This window comes from Giraffa tippelskirchi, chromosome 14, assembly GCF_054371585.1.
Source record: "Giraffa tippelskirchi isolate mGirTip1 chromosome 14, T2T-mGirTip1v1.2.pri, whole genome shotgun sequence".
Classification (NCBI taxonomy): Eukaryota; Metazoa; Chordata; class Mammalia; order Artiodactyla; family Giraffidae; genus Giraffa; species Giraffa tippelskirchi.
The window spans coordinates 33,046,966-33,071,237 of NC_137288.1; the positions used below are offsets into that span (position 1 = coordinate 33,046,966).

Sequence of the window (24,272 nt, forward strand, 5' to 3'; positions counted from 1 at the left end):
TGTGTCGCAACATTTGCTGAGCCCTTGCTGTGATCCTGGCATCATTGCAGAGGGACCTGCCATATAAGTGGTACACATTATGTTCTGCATAGGGCCCAAACTTTGCCCAAAGTAGAGAGATCTTTTTTCTAGCTGGCATAAAGGCCAGTTCCAGAGCTGGGTAGACCACAAGGACAAGCAAGATAGCTCTCTCTCCGGGGAGCTACGGCTGGTGCAAGAGTTAGGCAGAGAGGGAGCAGGCAGTCACCTGGCCAACCACCACCGGCACCACCTCCCCACTGGGCGCTCCAGTGTCCACCCTGGGGGAAATAGAGGGATAGGTTTTGTCCTGAACAACCCCAGATGGGAAGGAGCCTGCATCCTTGCCCATCTTTAGCTCACCCCTCTGAGCTGTGCCCTCCCCCGAAGACCTCTGGCCCAGGACTTGCCCTTGTCCCCCTATTGTTCTAGTGTGACTTTACTGAGAGGTTCAGGGGAGGGAGCTCAGACAGGAGGTTTGGGAATTCTCCCTGGTCTACTGGCTCCAGAGCCTGGCATGGCCAGTTAGCTTGGCTAGCTTGGGTCACCAGGCAGATAAACCTGGATGGTTTCCTTTCTATCTCCCTGTATTCTCCAGCTGGCCTCAAAGGTAATGAGGCTGGATATGTCCCCACCCATCTCCCTGGGACCCCAAGGCCAGCCCACTCCCACTTTAGTTGTCACTGACCTGCATCACCAAAGGCAGAGCTCACTATTGGTCCATGCGCCATCCAGCCTTTTGCCCACCACGTCTGCAGACACCACAAAGGCAACAGAACTGAACTGAGCCTGTTCCCTGGTCCAGCTTCCCTGAGTTGCTTGCCAAAGTATCAGCCTGTGGTCCTCTTGCACTGGGTGGCAGATACCCAGTCATGAGATTGGGTGTGATAAGGTCTTCTGGTTCTCCAGTATCTGTGGGCACCATGGGGCAGATCTCATTTGTGTGGTCGGTCCTACCACGGGCGTTCCCGGGAATGGAAGACCACTGTGCCTCGTGCAAACTCCTAAAGAATTTGAGAGGGGGTACCCCTATTTGAGCAGGCATGGGTGGCCCAGAGAGATTGGCAGGATGAGGCCTCCATCCTCTTTCAGGTTCTGCCCCCCAGTTCCGCTGGGGACTAGGGATGAGTGAGGAGGAGACCACCCTCCTGACAGCCTCTGGCCCCCTTGCCTGCTCTCGCACAGCCCTTCTCCAGGACTAGGTCCCTCAGGTGTCTCCCCACCCAGCCCCTCACGGTTGAGCCCTCCTCTGTTGTCTCCTTCCCCGTCCTCCCCAGCCTTCCACATGAGCCCCCCAAACCAGCAGCAGCCTACATCTCCCAACCAGGGGGAGCAGCCTAACACCCTCCTAAGGGCCCCAGACTGTGGAAAGGTTCCCCCCTCCCAGCCATTCAGGGAGCCTGCCTCAGATGTCCTGCCCCAGGACAGGGACCGTGGTGGCCGGGAAGGCAGTGTGGCTGCTGCAGCATCTCCAGGGGTGTGGTGTGGGAGGGGCTGGTTTGGGCAAGCATTTCTGACCTCTGCCCTTTGGCTCCCCTGCAGCGCAGAGCCCCACGGCCGCGGACCCCCTGCAGCAGGCCTACGCGGGAGTGCAGCAGTATGCAGGTCGTTAGTATCCACGCGTCCCCACGGTGGTCCCTGGCTGTGTGCACCTCCCTATGCCTGGGCACCAATGCCCCGCCCCACCCAAGCCTGGGCTTAGCAGTTTGGGGGTTTGGGGGAGTGGGGAGGGACTGACAGGGAGCTGTGGTCCCCCCACCCCCAGGCTGCCTCGCTCTCTGCAGGGGTCCTTTGGTGATCAGGCAGAGCTTACCTCACCCTAATTCATCCTGGCAGTGGTGGGGGATCAGAACCCCACTTGAGCTGGTGAGCTGGGCTAAACTTTAGCCTTGCTGTGAAGCGACATTTCTGAGGCCAGATATCCCGCCCCCGTGGTGCTGCCAGAGTGGGTCTGTCCAGGGGCACCAAACCTCCCAGCAGCACTGCGTAAGACTGGAGCTGGGGGGGCCACTGGCTCAGAAAGCACAGATGCCCATTTGAAGGAAGGGAAGCAGCTTCCATCCTCCCACCCCCAGCCACACACAGACAAGAGGAGTGGGGCCCGAGCGAGGAGGACAGGCCGCCAGAGGTAGAAAAAAGGAGAAGCGGGCAGGTGGCCTCGGGTCACTGAATGGGGAGGTGATGAACTACTGTGGGAAGACCAAGGCCAGCTGTCAGCCACGCTGCTCTCCTACCTCTGGGCTGGACAACACACACACGCGTACAAACACCCCCCCCCCCCACAGTCATCCCTGCCAGCCAGGGTCCTGCTATCTGGCCCCGTCAGGGTCCCTCTTCATTGTGTTCAGACGAGCCGGCAGTGTCTCCCCGGAGGGTAACGGGGCTGCCTGGTACATGGGGGCCCGCATGAGCTGGCTGTCACCTAGAGTCCAGGGGAAGCCCTCTTCCTTATCTGCTGAGCCCCCCGAACCCCTTTGGGAGCCAACCCATGCTGAGGAGGGTCTAGCCAGTCCTGTGCCTCCTCTCACCCTTTCCATTTGAATATAGAAAGCATCAGATTTGTTCAACTCAGTCCTCAGCCCCTGGGGAACCACCCACTAGCAGGATCCCAGAGGCCAAGCTCACACCTAAGGTGACTCCTCCTTCCCACACAGGTGCCATCTGAGCACGGGTGAGGTTGTGTGAGCTCGAGGCAGCCGGGGCTCAGAGAAGGGGAAACCTGGTGCGTTCCAGGTGGTGTGGGGCCATCCCTTCCATTCTGATGTTTTTGATTATCCATTATTGTGGATTATCTGCACACATGGGTTGTCCATTGTTGCAGATTAAACTTGTCCCCCCCAGGCACACACCAGCATGCACACACATGCACACACATCAGCACACATATGCAACTTCTAGTCTTCCCTTTGCTGCTTCTCCTTCATTACTGCTAAAAACTGGCTTTATGTAAAAATGCAGTTTTTTCTCTGGTCTGCTTTGATTGCTCACCACTGAAACTTCTCTCTTTCTTCCTGCCTCTCACCCTGTCTCTCTTCGTGTCACTGTCACCGTCTCTCGCTCTTGCCTCTTCCTTTGGGTCCTCCAGCAGCCGCCTACCCTGCTGCCTATGGTCAGATAAGCCAGGCCTTTCCTCAGCCACCTCCAATGATCCCCCAGCAACAGAGAGAAGGTGAGTCTGCCAGCAGGGCTCCTACGCTCCCCCCTCCCCCCAAAGAGGCTGCTCCCCCAGGCCTTTGGCTGCTGTGTTCTGTTGGCAAGGTGACCATGTCTGCAGTGTGCCAAGGGTGAGGGGGGTCGCAGGACTGTGAGAGGCGGTGCGGAGATGCATGTCACAGGCAGTTCTGCAAACCCCAGTGGAGGGTGGTCAGGATGGCTGGGGCCTGGAGGAGACAGGGTCCAGGATTCGCCCCTCCCACAATGGGCAGCATTTGTCCGATGGAGAGGAAGGGGAGACATAGGGATGCTCATGGCTGGGGTGGTGGGCAGGAGTGGGGAGACCAGTTCATCAAGGACAGAAGCTGTGCCCTCTCGGTGAGCAGGAGAGCCCACCTGGAGCTCCCAGGGCAGGATCCAAGGGCGGGTGAGGGGTTGGGGTGCTCCGGTGTAGGCCTGGCAAAATAAGGGGATCCCAGAAAGCTGCCTCTGAGGCCCTGCTGTGAACAGGGCAGCAGGCCAATGGGCCTCAGATGCTGGAACCTCCTAGAGACCCTCAGCATCCTCCCATTACAGAGTCTGGAGCCCCACGGGGACTGGATAACAAGTCCAAGCTCGGGGATGCTCACAGAGCCCAGTTTGGTGGGGTCCTGTCTCCTACGCCATGAGAAGGGTCACTCTGCCAGTAAGGCCACCACACCCGCCCCAGTAGCCCACATGGCCAGAAAGGTCCAGTGGTTTCCAGATCACTGGCTCGTAGTCCTTGCAGCAGACGGTCCCAGAGCTATGGGAGGTGGGCTAGTCCTGGAAAGGACCTCAGGGTCTGTTAGTCCAAAGCTCTGTGGTCCTGAATAGGCCCCAGAGCCTGGACAGCTGAGAGCCTGGTCTTTGAAGCAAATCCTTCTAGGTTCAAGTCCTAGCTTGGCCTCTCCTCTCTCAGCCTTGGCGTCCTCACCTGTAGAATGAGGACAGTGGTAACCATTCCCTAGAAGGGCGTGAGGATCACCTAGCTCAAGACTGCCTCCAGACTCCAGCAGTCACCTGCTGATTTCTCACCGTGCATGCCGCCCTTCCCTCACCAGTTGGTCACCCCCTCCAAAGTTGTTCGTGAGGTATTCTCAGTTCACGTGCACGGGGCAGCTCCCGAGACCTGTGTTACCATCTTCCCAGGGCCCGTGAAGATCAAGCTGCAGGAACCCAGTGGGGTGCACAGTGAGGCCCCCTGCTCACTCCTGCAGCACGCGCTGCTGCAGCTCCAAGTCACACCTGGGCCCATCGGTGAAGTAGGGGTGGGGGATAGGGCATCAGCCTGCCTCTGCCAGCGGATCCTCTCCCTAGGCTGTGGCCCTGGAGCCTGCCCTGCCCTCCTCCCTCCAGTGGCCTTCCAGCACCACATCAGTCGGGTCAGAGCCACAAGTAGTGGGGTGCAACTTTGCCCATCCCAGGCCCAGAACTGTGCCCAAGGGCCCTTACTGCTTTTGTCACCACTCTGACTTCAGGCTGACCCACCCTCACCTTGTAGTCAGTGCCCTGCATCGCTCTGGCCTGTGGCTCAGAGGTCTCTACACACACACACACACACACACACATACACACACACAGCTGCAGATCAGTGCTGCTTGCCCCAACACACATGACAGCCCCTCCCACTGGCGTAAACCCATTCTCTTCATCTGCTCCCTGTCCTACCCCCTACCTCACACTTTGTACCAGCCCATGTATCTAGTTCCGAACTCTTCCACGTACCTTCTCTCCATCTCAGAGCAGCTTCAGGCCCTCCCACCCCTGTGCCCTGCTCCCTAGAGCAGACGCTGTGTGGTCAGTCCCCACTTTGGCCTCCCCTCGGGCAGGGGGCCCTCCCACTGTTGTTCCCATCCTCCCTGACTTTGGTGCCCTGGGGGAGCGGGGCAGGGGGAGGGGTGAGATGTGAACTCAGATCTTTAGAGAAGTACACTGCATACAGGGGTGAGCTCACAGTGCTGGGAGTGGGGTCTTTGGGGAATTCTTTGGGGTCCTGAAGGATGAGGTCTTGAGATTTGGAGATGGGGAGATGGGCATCCAAGGCAGGGAGAACAGCAGGAGCAAAGGCAAGGCATGGGTGTTGCCAAGTATAAGGTGAGCCTGGAAATGGAGTGGGATGGTGCCAGAGTAAAGCCATGTCCAGTGTTGCATGAGGTATGAACCGGAAGGCTGTGTTCCTCCAGGCATGCCAGTGGTTAGCCTCTTTCCACGTAGTCACCACCACTTGTGTCAATGCCATTGAAATACCAGGACACGCTGGCTGCTGGGCAGGAACCACCTTCTAGCTCCCTTGTCTTTGAGTTTACCCTGAAAACAGATGCCTGAAGCCCATGAGGCTGTCTTCCCACAGACCGCCTGGGTTGTCGTGCCAGGGGATGTGATGTGTTCCAGGGCCATGACTTTCTGTCTCTGGGGCTCCATTTCTCTTTTCTCCGAAGGCTGGGTTGGACCAGATTGATATCCAAAGCCCTACTGTTGTGCCATCTGGATGCTCGATAATCTGGGAATTAGGGAATGCACTGAGGGCTCCAGGGTAGCCCGAGAATGACAATGTGTAGGCCCACTGTTGGGGGTGAGGGAGCAGGGGGCTAGCCTGGGACTGGGAGAGCCAGTCCTGTGGGGCTCAGCCACACACGATGCTGAGGAGACTGAGTGCAGAGGCTCTGCCCTCGAGGCTCCTCATCTCTTTTAAGGAGAACAGAAATAACATCCGTACCAAGCAGCTTGCAGGACTTGAGCTTGTAGGGAGGCCCCCAAGTTCAAGGTGGGTGTCAGCGTGTAGGGAGAGCAGAGTAGGAGTATGGGGAAGGCAAATGCTTTTGTCCCCTAGAAAGCACCCCCTTCTGGCTGGAGAGAAATCTTCCCAGACCTACTGCAGAAAGAGCCTCAGTATTGCCCAGAATATGGGCTATGGGAGCCCCAGGGCTGTGGGGACTCACGTCTAGCTGGGGACCATCAAGGGACACATCCATAGTGTATGAACCAGTGAAAACATGCCATGGCTGAAGGGGACGGGAGGTGGGTGTGGAGGGGAGGAAGGGCCACCAGGGCTTGGGGAATTCTGCACTGGGACCCCTGGCAGTGGGTGAGGGAGCTCGCTTGCACCCGTTCTGAAAGCGCCGTTCAGGGAGGGGAGGCCAGAGAGTGGGGATGGACAGATGGTGTGGGGCAGGGACCAGGGCCAAGGAGGTCATTGGTTCAGAGGGAGGCTTTGATGGTCAGAGGACTCTTAGCTATCAGCTGTGACCCTCAAGGGTACAGAAATAGATGGAAGATGTAAACTTAGAAGTCAGAAGTATGTCAGAAGTAGTTAGGCTTCCCAGGTGGCTCAGTGGTAAAGAATCAACCTGCAATGCAGCAGACATGATTTCCATCCCTGGGTCAGGAAGATCCCCTGGAGTAGGAAATGGCAACCCACTCCAGTATTCTTGCCTGGAAAATCCCATGGACAGAGAAGCCTGGTGGGCTACAGTCTATGGAGTCACAAAGAGTCAGACATGACTTAGCAACTGAGCACACACACACAGTTTAAAAGATCAAATTTTATGTGGCACACTCTATTTTAGATGCAAGAAAAAGAGGAAGCAGCTTTGAGAGATTTCTCATTCAAAGAGCTAAAACTCAGCCTTTTGGTCATTTAAAAAGAAACATGTAAACTGAGCTGTAACCGAGCTATAACATGGGTCTGGCATTTAAACTGAGCTGTAACAGAGCTGTAACACTCCTCCGTCTGTCGCTTCAACTTTTTGCTGCGGTGAGACAGAAACGAGGAAATTACATACTCCCCCGTCAAATTCATATTTAATTTTGAAAGAAACTGCCAATATGTTTTAATTTTTATAAAAAATAAATTTATTTTAAAAGAAACTTGTAAATCTTTAGCTATCTGGAAATTTCTGGGGCACTGAGATTTATGATAGGGAAGTAGAGAGAGAGGAGGACACAGACCATGGAGACAGACAGCCTGGGCCTGGGTTCATATCCTGGCTCCATCACCTACAAGCTAAGTGACTTGGCAGGTGACTTAACCTCTCTGGCCTCAGCTTTCTTATCTGTGAAGTGGGGATGACAGTAGCCTCAAGGCAGCTGTAAGGATTACGTGAATTAACATATACATAAAGTGTGCAGAGCAGCCTGGCACTACAGTTAGCACTACAGAAGTGGCAGGGCTCTTACTGTTGAAATGGGGAGTCTTTTATATGATGAAGTTGGTAGTACCCTGGCTTATGGGTATCCCATCATGAAGCCTTTCTATGAAGCCCTTTCTGCTCACCTGGCTTGCTGGAGCAGGTGGGATAAATCTTGGTTTCCACCTTCAAGATTAGGGCTGATTTTAAGGTTCAGGGCTGCAGAGGGTAAGGCCTTTGGGGATCAAGTGGGAAAGAGTGGCTGCAGGCCAGGACAGAGGATGGGGATTCCAGGCCCCAGAGTCCTGCCTTTGGCTGGAGAAAAATGGGGAGTGAGGCTTGCAGAGACAGGGCTGCCCCTGGCACTTCCCTCCATCCTCCCCTGGAGGGGGAAGGGGGGCTGGGCAGGTCTCCCTACCCACTGCCTCTCCTCAGCATCTCTCCTCCAAGACTAATCAGGCATGTTCACTCTATTCACTGGTTGCCTCCGCCCCTGGAGCCCTAGAGTTGCCAGGCACCCTGTGATGCAGAAAAGACCACTGAGGTACAGAGAGATTCAGAGACTTGCTGGAGAGCAGAGTGGAGAGCAGAGCTCAGACCCGGGGCTCAGCAGCTCCCCACTTTTTCGTGGCCGCTTTTGGACCTTGGATGAGACCCCCCTCCTAACCTCGCCCCTACCCCTCCCTGCTGCCGCTGCCTAACTCGCTCACCTCTCCTCTGTCTCTCTCTTCCCCCACCCCGCCATCCCTCCTCCCCTGACCCCCCCCCCCACCGCAGGGCCCGAGGGCTGTAACCTGTTCATCTACCATCTGCCCCAGGAGTTTGGGGACGCTGAGCTGATGCAGATGTTCCTCCCTTTCGGTAATGTCATCTCCTCGAAAGTGTTTGTGGATCGGGCGACTAACCAAAGTAAATGCTTTGGTGGGTAAAGATAACAAACCAACTTCACCTAGGACAGGGTGGTGCTCGCACCAATTTACCGGTGTCCAACTGCTTTTAACCTGCTCCTTCACATCCCCCCCCGCCCTGACTCCCAAGTGCGGTGCCCAGCCTCCAGCCTCCATCCCTCACCCTCTTTTCTCTTCTATTCTTTGGTTTCTTGGCTTTCCCTGCCCACTCCCATCCAGTCTCCTACCCACCACCCCCAGTCCAAGAGAGAGCCTCCCCTCCCAGCCCCAAAGCTCAATTCCCACCAACTGAGAAGGGAAGGGACCCGTCTTGGGCAGGAGGAGGAGGGGCAGGGAGCAAAGCCTCACAACAGCCATTCTCCCAGCACCCCTCTCCTCTCAAGGTTACAGTGGCCCTGGGGATCAAAGCTGAGCATGATCCTTGGGGTGGGGGGTTCATCCAACTGAAGTCCCTACCCCGCTGGCCCCTTGGCCTCCTCTGTCCATCTTTCTGTCCTGCGCCTGCCCCCTTCTCTGTCTACCCTGCTCTTTGCTCCCCTCTTGCCATCCAATGCACCCTGCTCCCCAAACCCCCACCCCTCAGGCCACCAGAGTGAAACTGTCAAGGAATCAGGAAGAGGAAACTGGTCCTTGCCCTCAGGAAGCTTCAGGTCTGAGCTTAGATGAAAATCATTTCTATTCAATGGCAGTGAGATCTGCCAGGCACCAACTAATGGAGGAATGAGAAAGGCAGGTGGATGCAAACAGACAGAAGGGGAGGGACTTCCAAGCAGGGGAAATAGAACGGATGAGCGTATGGGGGCTGGGATGAGGAGAGTCAAAGGCTAGTGAATGAGGAAGCTGGAGGCTTTGGGGAGAAAGGAAGATTCAGGGAAGACCAGCTGTGAGGGCAAGTCTGTGCTGGGGAGGGTTTCAGTCATTCAGGTGAAGATGCTTCATATGGTGCTGTAGGCAGTGGAAGATGGGGGAGTAATTGGATGAAGATACCTTTGGGAAATTCCTCTGGACAGAGTGTTAGATGGGAGATGAAGGACTTGGGAGGATCTAGGAGTATGGTTGTCAGATAAAACACGAGATACCCACTTAAACTGGCATTTTGGATAAGTAACAGATACATTTTTAGTATACATATGTCCCAAATGGGTCTTCCCTGGTGGCTCAGAAGGTAAAGAATCTGCTTCAAGGTGGCACACCCAGGTTCAATCCCTGGGTTGGGAAGAGCCCCTGGAGAGGGGAATGGTAACCCACTCTAATATTCTTGCCAGGAGAATTCCATGGACAGAGGAGCCTGGTGGGCTACTGTCCATGGGGTCGCAGAGTCAGACACGATTGAGTGACTAACACACACACATGTCCCAAATATTATGTGCAATGTGTCCCATGCAATACTGGAGACATACTAAAAAAGTATTTATTGCTTATCTGAAATTCCAGTTCAGCTGGGCTTCCTGAGTTTCAGTTTGCTTCAGACCTCCTGGAAACTCACCTCATCCCCACACCTCTCCTCTCCGCTCCTCCTCGGCTCCTCTCCCACCTCTTCTGCCTCCACGAGAGCTTCTTTCTTAGGTCTGATCTACTCCTGAGGCCCCCAGAATTGAGGAGTCCGGTCCCTAGACAGCCACACATGGAACCGGAGCTGAGTCAGCCCAGCACCTCCATGCTGACCCCCAGATCCAGGGGCTGTGAGGACAGAATAGGATCCTTCTTTGACCAGGAAACCTGGGTTCCCTCTTGGGGACAGGGGAGGGGAAAAGGTACAAAAGTGCAGGAGTGCCAGAAAGCACTTGTTAAGGAGATTCCAGTTTGGAGACCAGCTCTCCAGGTCCATGAAGGGCTTCGGGGTGGAAATGATGCTCCCCAAGGCAGTCAAGATCTTTGCACAGTGTCCCTTCCCCTCTGGCAGCTGCCACTAAAAATCTGTGGTACTTCAGAGGCATAGAGTTGCCCAACAGCTCATTACTCTGGGGGATGGGTGAACAAGGCCAAAGGAAAAGACCAGGGTGCACCCCTCCACTGTTTGGTGTTTCTTCTGACGAATTACAGTTACGTATGTAAAAACAGCAGACTGGAGATCAGCTGCATTTGGTCTCTAAGTAAGCCTCAGATGTTCCATAAGTCAGAAGAAAACTGCAAAGAGCCCAGACTGTGCTGGGTACCCAGGCTGGAGCAGGCTCAGTCTGCAGCCTTTTCCTCTGGCATCTATGCTGTGCCGCTCCCTCCAGTCAATCCCAGATTATCCTTGCCATTAGCTCATTCAAGTTCTCCAGCAGACTTTTGCCCTACTTTTTCTGGAAGTCCTCCCCCATATACCTCTGCTCTGGTTCTTTCTCTCTTCCTGAACAAACATCTAGCCCTGAACATCCACCAGCCTTGAGAAAGGCCAGGATCCCACCCATCTGGCCGGCCCAGTGGCTCCTCCTTCAGTCTCTTGGGTTCCCTCCCTTGCTTTGGCAGCCCAACCTGTTCATCTCCTCAGCACACACTCATGGGTGAACTTACTCTCTGGGTCAGTGTCCACATTTGTGGAATGGGGATTTCGGCAGTCAGCTCTCAGTGATGCTGTGAAGGTTACACAAGACATTCCATGTGAGGGACCTAGTCAGAGTGGACCCTCAGGAGGTGCTAGGGCCCCTTTTATTCCCCCCAAAAGGGCTATGTTGCTCCACACGTGGTCCTCTGTGAAAGTGAACTCCTCAGAGTCTTCCCTTGCTCTTTATAACCATAAACAGAATCTTTTGGAGGCCTTTGTGAGCAGCACAAATGGTTTTGGCGTTGGAGGAGGGGCTGGAGGGCCGCCAGGAGGGCATCCTGTCTGCACAGCCTTCACGGTCTGGGAGGCAGGCGCCTTCTCAGGGGTGGGAGGAATGGGGAAGGGGGCTCTGGGAGAAGGGACACAGCCCTGGAAACGAGGTACATGGGAGATGGTGCCCAGAGCCTTGCCGAGGGGGCCCTGGGGAGATGCTCCCTACCCTGACTGCTAGCCAGTTAAGAAAGTTCAGAAAGAAAAGTTCCTTGAGCCTGGAACCCTTCCCAACCCCCAGGCTTCCAGTACTCAACCTGAGGCTGGGCTTCTTGCCTCCTCCAGGAACTTCTCTCCCTCCTTTTACACCTTCGCCCTACACAGCATCTCCAGCCCTTTTTATCTTTGTCCCATCTCTTTCCCACTTTGCTCATATTTGGGGTTTTTTTTTTTTTTTTGCGGGCGGTGGGGGGGGGAGCTGTCACCAACAGTTAGGCTATCTTGCCCTGGTAGGAAGGGAGGCTTTTAGTTTGCCTAAAAAGAGAGCGATGTAACAGATGCACCATTCACACATTTGAAAACTGCTCTGCTGACAGCTTGACTGTAGTTTTGTGGGAAAGGGATGGACCAGGAGGGCATGAGAGGGGGAGGTGGAAAGATGACTCACGTTGATTTCCAACTACGGATAATCTGAAATCCTTCCTGTGTATTTAGGTGTATAGATGAATACAGATGTTGGATATGTTGCCCTGGGCCCAGCTGTGACCAGTCTCATCTGAGCTCACATGCTAGCCCTCTTTGAGTACACTCACGTGTACCTGCACACATCCCTCCCCCGTCTTTGATGATGCATGGTTGCAAGAGAAAATGTGCAGAAATGCAGGAGGGAAAAAGAGAAAAGAGGCCAGAAGAGGTAGTGTCTGGGTGGAGGTAAAGGGGAGAAAGGGTCACCACATGGGGAGAGTGAGGGAGGGGTCTCAGGAAGGACCATGGGACCACAGATAGTTAACCAAGAAACAGCTTTCTACCTCGGCGGAGTCTGTACATCTGTCCCTTATATATCTAATGGCCATTTGGGGACAAATGCCCCAAATGAGGCACATTTGCAGGATGGCCAGGAAACTTTGCCAAGCTTAGTTTCATATTTGCAAGATCTAAGTCCATTTTACCAGAGAAACGGCCTCCAAAGTCAAATAAATTCCAGGAAATACGAGGTTTGAAAAAATGCCATAAAGAAGAGAGAAGCTGGGGTGGGAGAGGGATGTTTTTGTTTGTTAATGTGCCAGGAACTGTTCCAGAGTGACCTGTCTCTAAACCCACCTGACCACAGAAGGTCCTTTCTCGAGGAGCACCATTTTGAGCCGTTTTGGGAAATGCTGATGTAGTGTAGTCTATAAATAGGAGATGCATTCGAAGTTCCAAAAGGTGTCAACTTTGGGAACCTAATCCAGTCCCACCTGGAAACTGCTTGCTTCAGGTGACTGGGAGCCATGGATGGTTCTATATCCTTGTCCTGGGATGTTGGGAGGAGTGAACGTGTGACAAGCACTTCTGCAGCCTGTAGTATACGCAGAAGGCTCTCAGCGAACTTTCGCTAATAGTGTCAATTTGTACTATTACTGTTACACCATTATCAGTGCTATGAGAGGTTCACAGGGGACGCGTCAGCGGGCGCCTGCTTAGTCCAGGGTAAGAGCCGCTGCTCCCAGGATGGAGTTGTACTAAACATAAAAGGGTGGTGCGGACGGCCTCTGGGAGCGAGGTGGCGTTTAACGCGAGCCAGTGTGGACTGACCCGGGTGGCCACCCGGAGCCTGGCTGGGGGGGTCTCGGCCCCGCCCTGCGGCCGGCGGCGCTCGCGAGGGGGGCGGCCGGGAAGGCGGCGGCGAAGTTCGCTCCGGGGCGCCTCCCCTCCCTCCCCTCGCACTCCTCTCTCTCCCCAGGCCGGCCCCCCGTGCCCTCCCGCTGCCAGGCCCCCTCCTGTCAGGGAGGACAGTGTCCAATAAACTCCTCCGCCCGCAGGTGTGTCCGCCCTCTCCCACCGCAGGCGGGGGCTTAGGTGCCGGGGCCGGCCGGGGTGGGGGAGAGGGCGCCCAGGACAGCGGCGCCGCCGAGAGCCGAGGCGGAGCGGGGACGGCCCACCCGGGCCCGCGCGGGTCGGGGAGCCGGGAGCCTCCTCAGCGCGGGCCCCGGAAGAGGCCGAGCGCACGAGGGCAGTTGGGGAGGGGTGCGAGGCCGGGCCGGGGGGCGGGGCCGCGAGGGGGCGGAGCCTCGAGCCCCGCCCCGGCCGGAGGCTCGGCGGGAGTGGGCGGGGCCTCCGCCGGCCCTCGCCCCGCCCCCGGCCCTCGGCTCCCGCCCTTCTCCCCCTCCCCTCCTCGCACCTTCCCGGCCGGGGCGGCCCCGTGGAAACCCAGGCCCTCGTCCCTCGTGTCTCGCTAGGCTTCGTGAGCTTCGACAACCCGGCCAGCGCGCAGACGGCCATCCAGGCCATGAACGGCTTCCAGATCGGCATGAAGAGGCTCAAAGTGCAGCTGAAGCGGCCCAAAGACGCCAATCGCCCGTACTGAGCGCCGGCGGGAGCGTCCCCCGGGGGAGACCAGGACTCGCACAGGTAACCGGGGTCGGCCGGGGCGCGGGGACGGGGGAGGTTGGGGAGGTTGATACCGGACGGACCCGCCGCCTCCTCTGGCCTCTGTTGCCTGGACCCTAGCTGTGCCTTGGACCCGCTGCGCCCGGCTCGACCTGCTCCCAGGGGGCAGGCGCAGAGCTGTGGTCATCCCAGGCAGAAATGGGTATGGCCATGCCCCTGCCGCAGAGCCAAGAGGGGGCTGGAGGGAGGGAACTGCTTTGAGAAGGTCTACACTGGCAATCTTGTTTGCCAGAAAATCCTGGGGTGAGCCGATGGCATGGTTTGGAGGGGCTAGGAGAGTTTGGGCGGCATAGGCTTTGTGGTGGGGAACTTCTCCAGTAATGAAGTCTGGGGCCTTCTCCCAGACTCCCTGGCTCTCCACTCTCCAGCTCTGGGGGCCTGTCAACACTTGACCGCCTCACGCCTCCAGTTCCCCACAGCTCAGTCTGGAGAAGAGGGAACACGACTTTTCAAAGAGAACTTTACCAAAAAAAAAAAAACAAAACAAGAGGGGACAGAGGCTGAGGAGGGTAACTGTATGTATGGGACTGGGGCCACTTACCCTGCCCACTTCGCAGAGCCCGTGATGAGTGGGCAGGTGTCACTTCCCAGCTGAGTCCTGCCTTAAAGCTGGAGGCACCATTGGGCCACTCCTCCTCCAGGCCACATACTTCCCTGGATGCAGCAGCTTCCTGGGGTGGGGGTGGGGGGGGGTGGCTGGGAGATGTGCCTGGTCATCAAGGGTTCACCCCCAGCCTGGCTTCCCCCACTGCGGTGCCCTCTTGCCATCCCAGCTTGTTCCCCGGCCAAGGCCAGGCTGCCAGCCCTCTGCCGCTTCCACAGTTCTGTGCGTCAGCTACTGTTAAGTGCTCAGCATGAGTGATACTGATCAGAATCCTTGTCCTTAGCAAGGGAGACAGACATCAAACAAGGACATACGATCAAAGAGTAACTTGTATAGGGTGTTGAAATTGTTGGTTACAGTTAAATCAGGTAGTCAGGGTAGGCCTTGCTGAGAAAGTGACGTTAGAGCAGAGATCTGAAGAAGGGAAGGCAGGGAGCCATGCCAGGGTCCAGAGGAGTATGGTGTACAGGCTCCAACGTGAGGGCTAGGTGGTGTGTCCAGCAGTAGGCCGAGATGATGGAGAGCTATGGCGGGTGTGGGGGGAGGCATGTAGCAGAAAAGGAGATCCCAGAGGTGAAGAGGGCTGCCTTGTGTAGGAACCCAGTTCGCTGTGTGGACTTCGGCCTCTCCGCTGAAATGGAGGGCTAAGGGAGCCACTGGAGAGCTCTGCAAGGCAAAGGGCTGTGGGTGACTTGCATTTCAGTAGGATCTCTGGCTGCTATGTTGATAGACCGTGGGGCCACAAGCAGAGGTCTAGCGCCTTAACCGCTCAGTCCAGGGGGATAGCAGTCAGTCGAGGTGCTGTGAGGGAGCTGGTGCTGTTGGGAAGGAATTTGAGGGGGTGTGAGAGAAAGAGGGCTAGAATGGCACTTGGATTTCTGGCCAGAGTGGCTGCAAGAGCAGAGTATTTGTGACCTGAGATGGAGAGGGCTTGTGAGAAAGGTTAGCCATGTGACAGTTACACATCCCAGTGAAGGGTCAGAGTCTGGGGTCTGGGAGGGAGGGCTCCAGTTTCCCAGTCTCCTCTCAGATCCCCTCACTGCCAGTAGGACCCCTTTTGTCCACTCAGGAGCAGCCATACTCACCTTCTCTCCAAGAGGTTTCTTGAGCCTCCATTTACAGCAAGGCTGGAAAAGCGAAGTCTGCCTCCCTTGCTTCCTGAATTCCTGCCCCTGCCCGTCTCTGGTCTGCATGAAATGTGCATGAGCACATGCGCACACACACGCACACACACAAATGAGCATGTGTGCACACACACACACACTCATCCATTCAGAGTGTGGGCACTTTCTTGTGCTCAGTTCCGGGATACAGAGATGCATGGTCACCATCCTGCCCACGTGGAGCTTCTGGCTTTGTGGCAGCCAGCAGATGGTGCAGAGGGCACATTTCCAGAGGAGGGAGGGATGGTGCAGTGGAAGTGCCCTTTTGTGACATGGAGCACTTTTTCTTCAATAGACTAACTCTGCCATCAGGGCATGACCTGGGTCAAGGTGCTTCTCCTCTTGGGCTTCCATTTCTCCAGTAATGAAACCCAGGTGTTGGAGTTTTCAGGTGGGGGCATGCTGGGGGCTCATGCCTTGGGATTCTGTGGCTCCCTTGACAGTAGCCTGTCTTAACCTTGTAGACCTCGACGCAAGTTAAGACCCAAGAAAGGAGAGACCATGTAGGTCAGAGGAAGGGGTGAGGGAGGCGGATTTGTTGTTTGGGACAGAAGGTAAGAAGTGGCCCTCGGGGTAGAACCAGTTAGCAGTCGTAATTGCAGCGGGGACTTGAGAGGAGTAGTTTAAAAAGCAGAGTGGTTCTTCCACCAGGGAATACAAAAGCCAGGAAAGATGAGAACCACAGGTTTTCACACTGTGCTTACCATGCACAAGGCTTTGTTCTCGTAGGTGGCAACTCTAAGACATAACTATACTTGTCGCTGCCTATAAGGTAGGCAGTGTTGTTATTCCCATTTTACAGTTGGAGCACACACAGATTAAGTCACTTGCCAATCAGCTACTGAGTGGTTGAGTCATGATTTGGGGGGGCTGCTTAACCCCTTCAAGTAAGGAGAATGATAACCCCCCCTTTATTCTCGCCCCACTTTCTCCTACCCCAGAGTCTTCTGACTACCAGAGGGGACACATCACGACATCTCCCTTCTCTGGGGTCAGCCATCTGACTGACTACCCCTTCACTAGGCAGTCTCCTACAAACACTGTGATGTCACATAACCCTTATGCTTCCCTGGTGGCTCAGTGGTAAAGAATCTGCTTGCCAATGCAGGAGATGTGGGTTCGATCCCTGAGTCGGGAAGATCCCCTGGAGGAGTGTATGGCAACCCAGCTCCAGTATTCTTGCCTGGGGAATCCCATGGACAGAGGAGCCTGATAGACATAGTCCATGGGTTGCAAAAGGGTTGGATGCGACTTAGCGACTAAACAATAACACGTAACTCCTACATTCAAGTTGACCTTTTGGCTGCATTCACAGGATTTTAACAAATGGTGCATTCAGGCTTTCCCAGCCCAAGGCTGTTAGAGGCTGTAACAGAAGGCAGGTGCCAGCTAAGGGCCAGACTTGGGGACTGCAGTGGGAAGTGGCTGCTGCCAGCAAGGGAGGGAGGAAACAGCTGTAAAAGCAGCTTAAAGCTGCATGATTTTATAAACCAACAAGGGATGTTTACGATGATGAGTTCCAGTTGCTCAGAAGGACAGAGCTCACCTGAGCAGGGGCTCAGGGGGCATAGCTAGACGTGAAGAGGCCCGGGGAAGGGGATCTCAGAGCCAGTGGTGAAGACAGAAGGCTTAGAGGTGGCCAAATCAGAACTGGAGTGAGAGGGGTCTGGGGAAGAAGAGGGGCCCTGGGAGGGCAGCTGTGGGCAGGGAAGTGTGGTTGGGCTTCAGTTCCCTGAAACAAGGCCTGGGTAGGATGCAGTCTGTGCCTCCTGATAGTTAGGTAGGTTCCTGGCATCCTTGCAGCCCCTGCCCCTTATCTTGTGCTAAGATGGGAGTTTCTCCCAGAAATCTTTACTGGGAAACTAAGAGGAAGGAAACAGGCAGAAGCATGAACATGATCAGGTCCAGGCAGACACCCAAGTCCCTTGTCCCACCTTGGAGCATGCTGGGCTTGAGCTGAGGGCAGGTGCCTGGCTGTGCAGTTTAGCAGGGGAAGAGCTGAGGGGGAGAATGTGCTGAGTGGCAGGTCTGACTCCCTGGGAGCCCCATGTCTCTGGACGCTGGGAGCCCTGTGTTTCTGGGAGCCCCATGTCTCTGGACCCTGGGAGCCCCATGTCTCTGGAAGCCCCGTGTCTCTGGGAGCCCCACCCCATGTCTCTGGACCCTGGGCTTGGATCTGAGTGTGCTTTTGCACAGCGTCTGCTCCGAGCTTTGCAGGCACAGGTGCTTCGGGTCAGACCTCCCTGGTGCTAGGCTGTGGTTTTGGGCCTGAGCCTTCTCTGGTTGGAGGCCAGCTGTGTTTAGAACCTGGCATCTAAATTGGCTCAACTTGACCATAACTTCCTCACCCAGGTCATGAGGGGAGGTGGCTTCCCAGGCCTGATTCACGCTCCCCACGCTGGTCAGTGACCCTGCTGCCACGTCTAGGGCTGGGCTGGGAGAGCCTCTTCCAGAGGGCGGCCAGGCAGGGTCACAGCGGGCAGAGGGGCCGAGGCTCTCACATGAAGGGAGTGGCCAGCCGGCAGAACCCGGGGAGCCTCCTTAGGCTAAGTGTGAGAGTGTGTTTGTGTGCTGGGGCCAAGTGTGTGTGAGAGAGTTCCCTTGACGGAGCTTTGAGGAGGGGCTGTGTGGAGAGCCAGGCACTGAAGAGAGGCTGGAGGGAAGCTGGCAGCCAGTGAAGGAGCCCAGCGGGGCGGGAGGAGTGGGCGCCCCAGGACTGGGTGGGAGAGTCCCTGGGTGTCCCTTAGTCACACCCGCACGGTTGACATTTGGTGGCGCTGCCCTCTGTGCCGCGGGGCTTGTGGGATGTTAGTTCCCCCACCAGGGATTGAACCTGGGTCCTGGGCAGTGAAAGCGGGGAGTCCACACCACTGCATAACTAGGGGGTCCCCCCAGCCCCGCCCCTCAGATCTGAGTCCTCTTCTCCCGCCCCAAGGGCCTGCCATTGGCTCTCGCGTGTGGCGGGTCTATGGGTTTTCCTTGTGGAGGGGCTGGGGCTGTAGGCGGGCCTTGGTGGGCCCTGGTCTCGGGGAGGGGGATCTGCTGCAGGAAGAGCCAGACGGCCCTGCCTGCCGGGCTCCTCAGAGAAGGCAGAGCCGGGGGCCAGATTTAGGCTTAGAATCGTCACCATTCAGCTATGTTGCATCTTATCTGCAGCGACACGTCACAGTCTCAGGCTTCCCTTCCACACGGCCTGAGGGAAATCCCAAAGCTGAGAGCAGGAGCCGCTGCGGGTAGAAGCTGGGGACATTGGAGACAAGCCTGGTGCACAGGCCGGGGTGCTGCAGCGGACCAGGGGCTGGGGAGCGAGCTCGGGGGTAACCAGGAGGAGGGGGTGGGGCTGGGGACCCCCAGGGCTCTGGGTGGGGGCAGAGGACCCCAAATGGAGAATGAAGCGTGTTCAAGACAACTCAGATTGGAATAACTGGATGGTGCTTCACTGAGAGGGGGATCTTAGCCTACACCAGTTAGGGCTCCATCAGTAAGGAAGACAGTGAGGAGGGTCAGTCCAGAAAGCCTACGTGGGGGAATGTAGGGTGTGAAGGAGCCGAGAAGGGGGAGGCGGGGGTGGGGGGGAAGCAGAGGAGCACGGTGACAGCCGCAGGGACCGGCAGGGAGCCAGGCCCGTAGCTGCCCCTCTCCCGTGGACTCTCCTTTTCCCTGCGACCTACCCTCCAGGGCGCCCTAACCTCCCCCGTGATCCTTTCCTGGGTCAGAGCTTTGAAGCTTCCGAAAGGCTTCACGTGCCAGGACCCCACCTCACTTTGGGCCCCCTTGGGAGCAAAGCAGAGTAAGGCAGCCGTGAAACACGAACTCAGCCGTGCCAGGGTGTGTTTGTAGAATTCTGAGAATATTGCTGTGATGGACTCCAAATCTCACAACTGCGAGTGCTCGTTTTCTGAAGGTTCTGAGGACGGAGGGAAGAGGCCGGGCGGCAGGGGACAGGCCCATGGCCTCCCGCAGCCTCCCGGTGCTCTTAGTGGGGACGTCCTTCCCTGGGGATGGTGGCCACTGCGGGACGGGACAGGGTGGGAGGCCGAGTCGCTGTGGGTGTGGACCGTCCCGGGCAGCCGAGTGTTTCCTGGACGGACCCCCGGACACAGCAGTTGGCTTAGGCAGCCTCTGACCCACCCGGCAAATGGGAGCCACCCGGTCAGGCTCCCCTTGCTGACCACAGGCTGCAGCCAGGAAGGCTGGGGAGGCGAGGGGCGCTCGGCCCCTGGGGGAGAGAGAAAGAATCAAGGAGGGGGTCAAAGCAGAGAGCGTGGGCCCTGACCTGCTCACCGGGCAAGGTGCTTTGAGGGGCTGTTTTCTTTTTTTCTGGCCCCCCCTCCTGTTACCCGGAGCGTGACGGATGCCCGTAGTGGCCCTGTGTGAGGTTCTGCTGTTGTTCACAGTGTATCACCTGTCTGCATCAACAACCGTGCGTGCGTGTGCGTGCGTGCGCGTGCGTGTGCGTGTTGACGTGCCCATGTCGTTCGTCTGCCGCTTCCTCCATCCTTTTGAGTTCTTTTCCGTTCTCTTATGATTTGACTGCTGTTCTCTCATCCGAGCTTTTAGATTGATGCTGTGGTCTGGTGCTGTATAAATATTTTTCCTTTTAATTTTGTTTTAACTTCTTCCTTGCCCGTCTTCACCCTCAACCCGACGTTCCCTGTCCCTCCCCCTGCTCCCCACAAGCCCCAACCCCACCCACCCTTCCTCCTCCTCCCCGCTTACCCACACTCTTGTCCTCTCTCTCTCTCTCTCTACATATATAAATATATATATAAATCTTTTCTTCTTTTGTCATTCAATCAAATTCCAACAACCCAACCAGGGCCAGTCAAATCCACCACAGTCTCGCGCTGAGCTAGGAATAAAGTTCACGTAATCACATGAGAGTGGAGAAAACAGTCCCCCATCCGTAAGTTCAAATCAACTCAAAGTTCACAGTGTGACATGATGGCGTCATGTAACAAGGCTAAGAATCGGTTGCATGACAATTGCCGTCAAGTTTCGTGGAGGTGCTGTGATTGGAGCGTTTTTCTTGGATGTTGTATCAGTTGATGATTGGCCAGTCATGATCACACGTGCATTTTCTTGACTTTTGTGCTGCCACAATCTTTTTTGCTGTGCTCATTTTCGTTTCGTTCTTGGTGCTTGCAGTGGTTTTACTTTCTGTTGTTTGGTTTTTCTTGTTCAGCGTTTTTTATGCTTCTCTAGATGTCACATAGAGAAAAAAAAAAGAACAAAAAAAATAGTAAAAATAAAGATGAATTCCCGAATTATCAGACATGGGATCATTTAACTGTGCAAACCATTATTTTTTTTTCTTAAAAATAAGGAAAACACCTTAAAAGTATCTATGCGTGGTTGATTTACTTGCACTTGAAAATATTGTGATTTTATTTTTTTCTAGAAATTTGGGGGCCTTTTTCAATTGACACTTTCCTAGGTCTGGTCTTTTTCAAGTTAGGCTATTTTAAATCTCACTTCAAAAGGAAAAACAAAAACAAAATCTCGACAGTAACAGAATGATAAAAAAAAAAAAAATTCTAAACCAAAAAACTAGAGCTCAAAGCCCGAGGCCTCTGAGAGAGAGCCCGGTCACAATTGTAAGGTTTGTATTGTAGCTACTTCTGCTAAATTAAATGTGGGGAGGGGAGGTGGGGGACCTGGGGCTTGGGGAGGGCTTTTTGGTTGGTTTGAAAAAACAGTACTGACAAAAGCAAAATGCACTTTTTTTGTTTACAACTGAAAAAGGGTCCTTGACAAGTGTTTTTTAATTTTATTATTATTTTATTTGGTGTTGTAATTGTTTAGATTGCTGTGTACGGTTTGCTGTTTGTTGAATCAACAGTGTGAAAAACCTGCCAGCATGGATTGATATACGCATGACGTTGTCCCCTCAACTGGGGGCTTTGCAGTTATAACTCTCTTGATGTAACCAGTCACCCCCATGTATAAGTGGAAGCTGCTTGCTAGAATGGAGACGAGTCTCATTTGTTAATTCACAATGGTTAAGCATTCTCCTTCTGATTCTAGTCAGATCATGATTTTTTTTCTTTGAAATGCAAAACAAAACACCAAAAAGCCACCATTCAAAACAAAATCGAGAACTGAGTTAATTTAACTTCGATGATTAAATCCGTTCTAACTTCCTTTAGGTCCTCCCATCCACTTCCTCAAAGTGCTGAATTTCCTCTAAATTCCCTGGCATGTTTGAGAAAAACATTACGTGTGTGTGGATGTGTATATCTATGCATATACATACACACATATCCATGTATATCCACATATGTGCAGGTGAATATATTCTACACATATATCCAGATATACATATATATACATAGCCTCGCAAATAGTTACTGACCTTGGAAAAGAGGCGGTTCACTTGGAAACTGGGCAAGGGTTCTACAAAATTCAGGTCACAGACCGTGGGGAGGAGCCGGCTGGGCTGCTAGATTTTTGCCATCTTGTTTGCTAGGCTTCTGTATACATATTGTATCTGGGCTAGATCCCTCAGAGGTCAGTTTAATGATGAATTCATACCCCACAGTCACAAATTCTTCCCTTAGATCTAGCCATCCCCCAATCCAGAACTCTAAAGGAACCCAAATCAAAACCCCTCTCCTCTGATACAGCCATCACCTATAGCCTTCCCAGTGGTTTCTTACTCTGAATACAAGAGTCAATTTCTTTTTTTACGTATCATGATCATGACTAATTCTCATACTGGTCTCTTCCCTCCCTCCCGCCATCCCCCCCAGAGCTCCCACCCTAACCCCCCCGAGGCAGGTTCCTTTTGGTGTTTGGATGTATTTTGCATTTCCTCTCTTGGCTTAATCAGCCCCGATTTTCTTCATTTTAGGGCAGGATGCTGAACGGGCTACATTAAAAAACAAACCTCTCTCTATATATATTTATAAATGAGAACTGTTGGATGACACCTTTGACATATCAGCCAATATCAATCAAGCTGAAGACTCCAGACACTCTCTGTGACTGTCACATTTCTTCAAGGAAAGTATAGCGTCTGTGGAGTTCAGAGGGCACGTGTTTGGGGGAAAAATATATATATGACAAAGAGAAGAAGAAGATGATGAAGAAAAATGAGAAGAAAAAAAACAAAACAAAACAAAAAAGGCAACTTTAAAACAAAAGAACTTGAGACAAGGTGGGGAGACTGTAGGGCTGGGAACTGGGAAGGGCCGCTGCCCGATCCCCGGGGCTTTTCCAGCTCGCGGGTGCCCGAGGCAGGCTGGGGCAAGCGGTGTGGCTGACGGGGCCTGGTCCCCAGGGGGGCGGCTGGGAGGTCGCTGCAGAGCATCTCTATCTGTCATTCCTTTAGCTATTTAGGGACCAAAGGACCAAACTTTTTATTGCAGATGTGTAGCTCTAGGTCAAATAGAGGGGGAATGGAGGAGGAGAACCTCCTTCCTGCCTCGTGGCTGTTCTTGAAACAGCTTAGAGCGATTCTATGAAAAAATGTAATTAAAAATAGTCAAAAAAAAAAAACAAAAAAAAAACAAAAAAAATTAAAAAAGGAAAAATAATGCTTCAATGCTTTTAAAACAGCAAGATAATAGTTCTTTGATACTTTGAGAGGCGCTTTGATTACCCTCATTCAAGTCTATGACACTTTCCTATGGTTTTCTGTATTATATGTCTGGATGGAGCTGTTAAGATGAACAAATTGGTGGATATTTGGGGAAAGCAACAAAATACGAAAACTCGAAAACTCGTTAACTGTGAAGTGTGAGAAAACGAGGGGAACAAAGGGGACTGACAAGGCAAGATAATTGTTGTGAAAAGTCTGTAAATGCTTCTAACTTTCCCCCCCTCTTAAAATCATAATAGTTGTACAGAATTTTAAAAAGGAGAAGTTTAAAATACCTATATAATAGAAGAAAAATTAGAGGAAAGCAAAAAAGAAAAAAAAAGAAAAAAAAAAACTATAGAAGTTAGCGTTATTGCTAAAATCCCAGATGTTGTAGGACTGTACTTTTGTAGAGTTTAGACTGAGCATCAATCCCTTCTCCCCGCGAGTGCTGTTGGACGCCGTTGACCCCGAGGGCCAGGCCGGACCCGCCCAGAACCGTGGGCCTCGGGGTGCCCACCGCCGGTGTAGGCCGCGCCGCTGGCAGGAAGGCCCGCCGCCGCCGCCGCCCTCGCCTCGCTTCGCTCCGGGAGCTGCGCGCACTCGCCCGCTCCGCGCAAGCCCTGGACACCTCCGCTTCACTCGCCTTCCATGCTTGCTCCAGAGACTTTCCGGGCAAGGGAGACCTGGGAACTTTCATCTTAAAACAACTAAACAACACACACACACACAAAAACCTTAACAAGAGAGAGAAAAAAAAAAAAAACAATCTTTGAAGAATTTCTGAAACTGTTTACAAGGAATTTTGAAAAACAGGGATGTTTAAATGATGCCGGCTCTGTTTTTCTGTAAATAAATTTGCATATTTTGTAGGACTTTTAATTGTAATGATAGAGAAAAAAACAAGGAAAACTATTTAATGAAAGCACGATATTTATCTTTGGTAAATGACTTTAGAGCAGTTAAAAAAGACATTGCTTAAAAAAACTCAGAATCAGAAAAAAACACTGAATTATTTAAGAACACATATATTTTAAAGTATAACATATTTATTATAATTTATTTGCACCGTTGGGAAGACTTGCTTTGACCTTCTGCCTTGAAACCCTCCTCACTGACCTCCGGTTCATCTGGAGGCCTGGCGGGGAGGCCTTTGGACCTACCATGTTTTTTAATTTTTTGCTTTAGAACATCTATCTGGTTCCTCTCAGGCCTTCTGCCGTTCCTTTCTTTCTGTTTTGTTGGTTAATTATTATTTTTTAAAATTTTATTTTTCTTTCTCTTGGCTCCTTCTTTTTAGGATGTCC

General features: G+C 53.7%; 1 protein-coding gene and 1 long non-coding RNA gene across 16 annotated transcripts in view; one reads left to right on the forward strand and one right to left on the reverse strand.

Moving 5' to 3' along the window:
- The window catches only part of CELF4 (CUGBP Elav-like family member 4), a 309,871-nt gene extending 287,513 nt beyond the window's left edge, over positions 1–22,358 (forward strand). For 5 of the 15 annotated variants that reach the window (XM_081562379.1, XM_081562381.1, XM_081562383.1 and 2 more), the window contains exons 9-14: positions 1,561–1,626; positions 3,104–3,187; positions 8,097–8,180; positions 12,910–12,988; positions 13,406–13,577; positions 22,237–22,358. In XM_081562379.1, the coding sequence (XP_081418505.1) occupies positions 1,561–1,626; positions 3,104–3,187; positions 8,097–8,180; positions 12,910–12,988; positions 13,406–13,577; positions 22,237–22,263 (512 nt within the window). In that variant the 3' untranslated portion in view covers positions 22,264–22,358. Of the gene's footprint in view, positions 1–1,560; positions 1,627–3,103; positions 3,188–8,096; positions 8,259–12,909; positions 12,989–13,405; positions 13,578–20,202; positions 20,257–22,236 lie in introns of those variants that run through there. The other 10 variants (XM_081562380.1, XM_081562386.1, XM_081562389.1 and 7 more) reach the window with 6 other exon arrangements.
- LOC145534572 (uncharacterized) lies at positions 14,534–19,778 on the reverse strand. Its single transcript, XR_014074763.1, has 3 exons — positions 19,660–19,778; positions 15,306–15,407; positions 14,534–15,038 (listed from the first exon to the last, which is right to left on the reverse strand). It is a non-coding gene; the product is annotated as an uncharacterized LOC145534572 (long non-coding RNA).
- Positions 22,359–24,272: the final 1,914 nt, after the last annotated feature.